The sequence below is a fragment of the Lacerta agilis genome, chromosome 16, assembly GCF_009819535.1.
Source record: "Lacerta agilis isolate rLacAgi1 chromosome 16, rLacAgi1.pri, whole genome shotgun sequence".
Taxonomy (NCBI): domain Eukaryota; kingdom Metazoa; phylum Chordata; class Lepidosauria; order Squamata; family Lacertidae; genus Lacerta; species Lacerta agilis.
In genome coordinates, this window is record NC_046327.1 from 36,870,751 (window position 1) to 36,879,692 (window position 8,942).

Consider the following 8,942-nt stretch of genomic DNA (forward strand, 5'->3'; position numbering starts at 1 on the left):
CTGTGATGATACATATCAGTCCAAAATATTCTTTCTCCATGTTTTGTTTACCTCCGCATCACAGTCCCATGTATTTTCCTTCCTGACCCCTTTAACGCTCTGGCTCACTGCACTGCCTGAATCATCTCTCACACCAACTCCGAGCTCCTATGAGCCTCAAAATGTTATTAGAACAGTTTAAACTTTTACTCTGTCAGGGTTGAGAGTCAAGAGTGATGGACTGCGTACCCTGGGAGTGGATTTTGCCATGCCCCTCTCTTTGGCTAGCCAGACAAAAAAGATTAAAAAAATTAAAATCCTTTCCTCAGAACCCGGGACAGAAGCTGGATGAAAGCGGAACCCTGCACTCTAATGGCATAATAAGTCATGTGCCATTCTCACACACAAAGACATACAAACACACACCATCTCTAGGCCACTTGCCAATTTCAAGATTTTGGCAATCCCTTGGGTGTTAGCTCAGTTACTCCATTCAGTGAGGCTCTATTAGCATAACAAGATATACAAGTAGTGTCAAAACATCTAGGAAGGACAGATCCCAGATCTTTCCAGTGGAAAGGGGAAATAATTCATTCCACCTAAGAGGTGCCTGCGTAACATATCTGGGGCTGTACCCATTTCTTTTCCAGTTTCATTAACCAGTTCCAGTAGCAGGTGTCTGCAGACCACAATGCTGCTGCTTCTCACCCAAGACTGAGCAATTTTTCTCCTTGTTTCTCTCTCTAATATGAGAAAACAAGGGTTGGCATCTGTGGGTTCTGTCTAAATGCGTCATCTGCAAGTAATAGATATAGACTGGCTTCAGGAATGCAACTTGAAGAGCTGACTTTCTGCCAAAGCATAAGTTGCACCCCCTCACCACCATACACAGCATTCTTAATATAAAAAATGGCAATATTTTATTTAGAAGTGTCTAGTGCTCAGTTAGCTGGGACGCGGGTGGCGCTGTGGGTTAAACCACAGAGCCTAGGGCTTGCTGATCAGAAGGTCGGCGGTGCGAATCCCTGTGACGGGGTGAGCTCCCGTTGTTTGGTCCCAGCTCCTGCCCACCTAGCAGTTCGAAAGCACATCAAAGTGCAAGTAGATCAATAGGTACCGCTACGGCGAGAAGGTAAATGCCGTTTCCGTGCGCTGCTCTGGTTCGCCAGAAGCGGCTTAGTCATGCTGGCCACATGACCCGGAAGCTGTACGCCGGCTCCCTCGGCCAGTAAAGCGAGATGAGCACCGCAACCCCAGAGTTGGACACGACTGGACCTAATGGTCAGGGGTCCCTTTACCTTTTAGTCCTCAGTTAATGCAGGAAGCAAAATGCAAGAGTAAGACCACTGGAGGGAGGAGCAGCTGATAATGTGGTTTGCAAGCAGTCTTGTTAGTAGTACCCTGGCACTATGCTAGCTAAGCTGACAACACACTTGCATTGGGCTGCCAGAGCTATCTGCACTGAATTTATTTTATGTATTTTTTTTTTACCCCACCCTTCCTCCAAAGAGCCGAGTTACCCCACTTCCCCACCCCCACAACCTTCACAATTCTGTGAGGTAGATTAGGTCAAGAAATAGTGACTAAGCCTAAAGTTACCAGGTGAGCTTCACAACTCGATTGAGGTTTGATACCTGGGCTGCCCTGTCCAAGCCCAGCACCATGTTGGCGCTGCACAAAGGCACACACATCACAGAGAGCACTTGGCAGGGGGACATCTATGCAGACTTGTCAGCTGGGCCAGGTCACTTCACCAGGGAGCAACTGGCTTGTGTGTGTGTGTGTGTGTGTGTGTGTGTGTGACTTGATACATGTCACACCACCAGAGCTGTGATTTCATCATCCCACTTTCTTCCCGGCCAGCACAAGGAATGCTTCCCCTTGAAGGATAACTTCTGACTTTCTGTTTTTGTTTCCTCGCTTTCAAAAGGCAATGAGGGGAAAAAACCCAGCCTGGGGGTGAATGAGATGAAAGACTTGGCATCATGCCCTATAGTCACATGACACTTGATCAGGAATGGAGCAGTGCTGAGGTCATGTGCCAATGGCATGGTGGGATTCAGACCTCCAGGCTGGATGGATACCCACCACCACCAGCCCCAACACTTAATTTCTTTTATTTCTTTTCAATTAATTTTTAAACTGATAGGCATCAGGAAAGAATGCAGGCTGGCCTGAAAATCTGTGCCCTCTGGCATGTAAGCCAAGGTGTATGGGAGTTGACATGGCAACCTTTAGGATGTGGGGCTTTCATCTGAGCATGTACAGAGCATACTCCGGACATCTCTGGATCTTCCTGTGTTTCATGTTTTGGAAACAGGTCCTGGGGCTCAGCTAAAAAGCCCTGGCAGTGCCTGCCTGCCTCTTTCCCATCTCTCCCTGGCAGATTTGTCCTTCCATTGTAGTTTGACAACACTTGCTTCCTGCACCATGTTGTGCCAATTAAACACACCTGTGTGGAAACAAATTGATCCTCGCTTCCCATTGACTTCCGTCTCCACCCCCACCCCCTGCTTCATCAGTTAAAAATGGACCAATCGCGAGGTGGTTGGTGCTGACGGTGGCCTGATGTGTCATCCTTGACCTTAACGGTCTGGTGCTCTATTGAGATTTAATGAGTGCAAGCAGATCTGCCCAAGAGCTCTTGTCTGTTCAGGTTCTCTGCAGATTCAGGCAGCGGTCACTGCGCCCAGTACACCCTTGGCTGATGCCAGGGGACGTTTGCTTCACGTATATGTTATTTTATTACTTACTGAGACATGGTTTGCCTCAAGAGGACATTTGGGCCCCACGGAATCTAAGAAATAACAGGCCCATCTGTTTTGGGAGAACCTGAAGAAGGCAGTGCTTAGAGCAGGGGTCAGGAACCTTTTTCAGCTGTGGGCTGGTCCACCATCCGTCAGAGCATGTGGTGGGCCGGGCTGTATTTTTTTTGGGGGGGGGAATGAACGAATTCCTATGCCCCACAAATAACCCAGAGATGCATTTTAAATAAAAGGACACATTCTACTCATGTAAAAACATGCTGAATCCCGGACCGTCTGTGGGCCGGATTGAGAAGGCGATTGGGCCGCATCTGGCCCACGGGCCTTAGGTTGCCTACCCCTGGCTTAGAGCATCAGATGGCGAGGACCTGAGGGGTTCAAATTCTCACTCCGCCACAGAACTCTTTGGGTGACCTTGAGCCTGTCACTCCCTCTCAGCCTAACCTCCCTGACAGTGTTGTAGTGGGGCTAAAATGGGCCAGGGGGGCAACCATGTGTGCCACCTCCTTGGAGAAATGAGAAGATCTAAATGGGATAGACTGAAAAATAAAATATCTCCTCCCACCTGTGTGCTCCCTCACATACAAAGCATCAAGCTAGACATTACCTCAGGGAACATGTGTTCGCAGCCACATTTGCCAATGGGGACAGGAGAATGGGGTGCTTACTCTCATATGTATACAAAACTCTCCCTTTTAAAAATGCCTCCTCTGAGGCTGGGTCCCCCTGCAGCTAACTAGGCTCAAGGCCACTTTCAAAATTTACCTGAGAGGGGAAAAAAATACGTTGCAATAATAATGAGGGTAGGGAGACAGGATTTTCCACATAAATCAGCAGGCAGGGGGCGGACAAGGTGCCCCCCTCACTTCCCTTGTACCATCTAGTTTGGTCCACAATTGTAGGTTGAAGTAGCCCGACTGTGAAGGAAGGCAAGTGACTGGATAATGGAGGCTACTAAGGGTGACAGGGCAGGACTTACCTGTCCCACCCAAAAATATTTTATTCAAATAGGCACCTCTGGTCCCTTTTTACAGGACAATAACTAGGACCCCCCCCCCCAAGCACCTCACCTCCAGATTCTTTCTATCTGTTGCCTCCAGAATTTCAACCTGGCAAGATTCCTTTATGTCAAGTGATGCCATGACTCATTTTTCAAGGGAGGGTGTTTCAGTTCTAAAATGTGAGGTCCTTCTGGAGCTGAAGATTACCCAGGAGCTTGATCCCAGATGCATGAAGGTTGGCTGTGGTCATTCATTAGGAAGGGAAAGAGATTCTACACATGCCAAGAGACATGTTCTTTCCACGTGTGCCTTGACTTTTGAAACAGCGTCTGGGGCCAAAAGCAGACGTGCCTGCGTCCTCCTTTTTTGTAAGAAAGGGGCCCTCTCTCTTTTCTCCCAATGAATCCCAAGCTATATTTCCCCCCCACTTTTTTGCTCTTGTTGCCGTGAGTCCGTGAATGGAACACAGCAGTCCTTTTGTTCAGGGAATAGATAGGAAGGGACGCCTGGAGATCCGTTTCAAGGCTGAACGCCTGTCGACGCTCCCCACTACCTTGGATCTTGGACATACTTCTACGGAGGGGGGGGGGGGGACCACCCTGCCTCTCGGCTTCTGCAAAAAATTCCCCTGCTAGAGGTTCGCCTCTCAGAGCCCGATCCCCGCCTGCTGAGGAATTGCTCCCTCAGTCACACCTAAGCGGCAGCACCCTCCCGCCTCCCCCCCTCGGTGGGCGCCCTTCTGACGGGACACCCGTAGTTGCACCCCGCCCCCCGGCACGTGCCCGCAGCTGCTCACCTCCCCCGTTCTTGTAGCACAGGTAAGGGAAGCGCCACACGTTGCCCAGCCCCACGGCGAAGCCCACGCAGGACATGATAAAATCCATCTGCCGGGTCCACGTCTCCCTCTCGGGGGGCGGCAGGGCCACGGTCGGCCCAGGAGGGTCCGCGGCCTCCCCTTTGCCCGGGCACATGGCGGCCTTTTTGTCCTGCTGCTCCACGGAGACGCTGTAGATGCCGCCGCAGCCGCTGCTGTCCGACGAAGCCCCCTTGGCCATGGCGCCCGGGGGGGACCCCGAGTCCCTGCCGCCCCCCTCCAGGCGAATCGGGGCGATGCTCCAAGGAAGGCGGGCAGGCGGGCGCGTCGGAGGTCTCGGCGGGAGCCGGTGCCCCTCTGGAAGGGGCTCGCGGCAGGCGGCGGGCGGGGGCGCCGGCAGAGAGGGGGGGGGGTCTCGCTGGGGCAGCAGGGGCTCGGTGGGGGGAGCGCAGGGGGGCGAGTCCGGGGGGACTCAGAAACAATCCACGAAGCACTTGAAGGTCAACCTGAAAAACCTCATGTGTTCAGTGGACGCGGGAAGGGAGTTGCTGGAGGGCGAAGGTCGGCGAGGGCAGCCGAGCGGGGGATACCCCCGCAGTGGCCGGCCCGGAGGCTCAGCAGGGGCCGCGGGCGGAGCGGGGTCGGTGAGCCCTTCCCTTCTGCTGCGCGCCTGTCTGCCTCGGCTCCCTTTGCGCTTCTGCCGCCGCCGCCGCCGCTCACTCGCCTCCCTCGAAGGCAGCTGGAGGGAGCGCGCGTGACGTCACGCTCCGTCAGGATCCCTCCTTCCCGCCCCCGCGCCTGCCGCCGCCGGGATCCGCCGCGGCGCCGCCGGCTCCTCCTCCCGCCTGCTCCGCGCTGCGCTCCAGCTACGGCGGCGGCCGCGAGGAGGGAGAGACGGGGTGCAGGTCGGTGGGAGTGTGTGTGTGGGGGTGTCTGTCCTCCTCTGCCCAGAGGAAGTGCTGCTTCCCACCCCCCCACCCACCAGCCCACCCCCATTGCACCTGCGCTCTCCCCCTCGCTCCGCAGGAGGCTGCAGCTGCACGCACGGATCCATCCGGAATATTCACCTCCCTCTCCGAAGGGAGAGGTTTTCGCGACGCGACCTGCGTTTAGAGAGAAAGGCGGCGGCAGCCCATCGTCTTTAGGGCGCTGCTGAATATGCCTGCTAGGATCCATCCAGCTGTAAATATCCCCAAAGAAATCAGCCGCAACATCCGCCTCTGCTGCTCGGTGGTCCCCAATACTCTTCCTCACATGCGCCCCCTAATATCTCCTGCGACCGGAGCCTGGGAGTTAAGGCTTGGTGCCTTGCAGCGCCGGCCTCGTCGGCCGATTTCGCCTCCTTCAATAAAACTGGACGTACTTCCTTGTTCAGCAGGCTTAGGATCGCAGCCGTTAGTCTATGACAGCAGACAGCTCCCCTCCCCCGAGTCCCCCTTCCCCGCGGGCGGCACTTTCCTAACTGTGCTTTAACCCAAGACTCTCTTCTCTTTGTTGTGGCTGCCTCCCTAGCAGCTACGGATTAAACCTCTGAATTATGCCTTCTTCTGCTCATTGTTGTAGATAATCCTGTAATGTGCACGGGATAATTTCAAAACCTGCTCGCATCCACTTTATGCATCTATCTTCCCACCTCCCATTGATGCCCTCCAGATGTTTTGGACTACAACTCCCATCAGCCTGGGATCGAGGGTAGTTTTAGTCTAAAACAGAGAGGTCCGTCCACCTCTTCATTCCAAGTGGGCCCACCCCAGCAATACTTCCACGGGGTCCTAGAGCCCCACACCTCATTCCCAAAGCATTGGGCTTTGGGAAGGCAGCAGGAGGACTGGGGGGGATGATGAGGGGGTGTCAAATGTTGCCGAGGGGGTCACCCAAAAAGGCCTCAAGGGCTACACATGGCCCTCAGGCCACACATTGGACCACCCTTGTTTAAAATATCTGAAGATTGACAAAGTCTGCTTTAAATGAAGCAAAAAACCCTCTTCAGCTCAAGTCTTAGTGTGCCCTCCCCCACAAATACCCCGTGCTGCAGACTCATATGTGTCAGGAGGGCTGGTAGTCACTCAGCGATACAAGGCCCTTCACACATGAGAAGCAGCAGAGTCATGTGACACCTTAAAAGACTTTGGCTGCAGTCCTAAATAGAGTTACTGGCTGGCCCAATGCATTTAGCTGTCTAAGGTGAAAGAAAAAAAAATATTTCCCCTTCTCTCCACCTCGCAATCCCACATACAGAAGTCGACTAGGCTGGAAGTTGAATCTTAGAATCATAGAATTGTGTAGAGTTGGAAGGGATCCTGAGGGTCATCTAGTCCAACCCCCTGCAATGCATGAATCTCAACTAAAGCATCCATGACAGATGGCCATCCAAGCTCTGCTCAAAACCCTCCTAGGAAGGAGAGTCTGAGGGAGATCATTTCACCATCGAACAGCTCTTACTGTAAGAAAGTTTTTTTCTGACATTTAGTTGGAATCTCCTTTCATGTAACTTGAAACCATTGGTTCGAGTCCTACCCTCCAGAGCAGGAGAAAACAAGCTTGTTCCCTCTTCCATGTGACAAGCCTTGAGATATTTGAAGATGGCTATCATATCTCTTCTCAGTCTCCTATTTCCCAGGTTTAACATACCAGCTCCTTCAACTATTCCTCATAAGGCTCCGTTTCCAGTCCCTTGATCATCTTGGTTGGCCTCCTCTGCACATGTTCCAGCTTGTCAACATCCCTCTTAAACTGTTGTACCCAGAATTGGACACAGTACTTCAGCAATTACAATGGATCAGTGTCCTCCACTATAAATAATGGCAGTCAGCTACCTTAGCAGACACAGGCCAGTTCTGATGTAGTGCACACAACTCTTGTCTTCTAACACTTTGGCACCACAACACACACGTAACTCAGACCTATTTAGTAACATTCAGTATTCTTAAAGGTACACTATCACAATGATACCCAGCTGATAGAAATCTACTTCATCAAGTTTTTTTTTTTACATCTTCATCAATATTTCTTAGCTTTTTTAGGATTTATCCAGTATAAATATATTCCACCTGCTGCATAGTCATTGAAGATATAGTTTAGGCAATTTATGATGATGTTGTTGTTGTTCAGTCGTTTCTGACTCTTCGTGACCCCATGGACCAGAGCACGCCAGGCACACCTATCCTTCACTGCCTCTCGCAGTTTGGCCAAACTCATGTTAGTAGCTTCGAGAACACTGTCCAACCATTTCATCCTCTGTCGTCCCCTTCTCCTTGTGCCCTCCATCTTTCCCAGGGAGTCTTCTCTTCTCATGAGGTGGCCAAAGTACTGGAGCCTCAACTTCAGGATCTGTCCTTCTAGTGAGCACTCAGGGCTGATTTCTTTAAGAATTGATATGTTTGATTTTTTTGCAGTCCATGGGATTCTTAAGAGTCTCCTCCAGCACTGTAATTCAAAAGCATCAATTCTTTGGCGATCAGCCTTTTTTATGGTCCAGCTCTCACTTCCTTAAATAAATGGATAGTTATTATTACTACAAAAAGTGGAGACTACACCACCCAAAATCCAGTACTGGCCATCCTTACTGGGGCTGATGGGAGTTGTTATTCATCAACATCTGGAGGGCCAAAGGTTCCCCACACCTGATGTAGGGAATTACGTGCTTCACAAGGTTATTGTTTTATAATATTTTATAAGCTAGAGCCTCCGTCAGATGCTCCCTTGTGGACTATGGCCCATGAATGCTTATTTCACAACAAACGTGTTAGTCTTTAGGGCGCCACAAGGCTATTTTGTTGTTTTCGTTGCAACAGGATTTTGCTTCTGGACTTTGTACGTGCCTTTTTTTGTCAGTTTCACTCCACATATTTTAGACTTCGAAAAAGGCTCATGGCTCACTGTGCCCGTGGAGCCATTACTTGTCGTTTGGGCCACTAGACTTAGGCTAACAAGCCTTCAAGCAGTTAACCAAAATATGGAGAGCAGCCAAAATGGCAGAATAAACTAAATGCATGCATTTGCTCTTTGCATTGGCAAGAAGGAGACATGATGAGACTCTTTTACTGATTTTCATGAGCAACTAAAAATTGGGCCTTAATTTATATGGAAGTTTTCCTATGCCTTAATGAATGGTATGCATATGTTTGATGTGTATGTTTTAGTTGTATTTGTACTGTATTGTAATGGAGGGGGGGAACACAATATTTTGGGGGCTGGGGTAAGCACCAGTGAGCCCTATTTCTCCCTCCAAGCCATACAACCACTCCCTCCTCACCTGCTAGCTCTCCAGCGGCTCCATTATTTGCAGGGTTTCAGGACTCATGTGACCTCTGATGGCTACATACTACCCTCCAAGATCATAGAATCATAGAATTGTTGGAAGGGACCCCAAGGGTCATCTAG

General features: G+C 50.9%; 1 protein-coding gene across 1 annotated transcript in view; it reads right to left on the reverse strand.

Moving 5' to 3' along the window:
• The window catches only part of SLC6A8 (solute carrier family 6 member 8), a 30,846-nt gene extending 25,958 nt beyond the window's left edge, over positions 1-4,888 (reverse strand). Inside the window, 1 exon segment of the mRNA XM_033173692.1 lies at positions 4,542-4,888. Coding sequence (XP_033029583.1) covers positions 4,542-4,800 — 259 coding nt within the window. The 5' untranslated portion in view covers positions 4,801-4,888.
• Between the last annotated feature and the right edge of the window lie 4,054 nt (positions 4,889-8,942).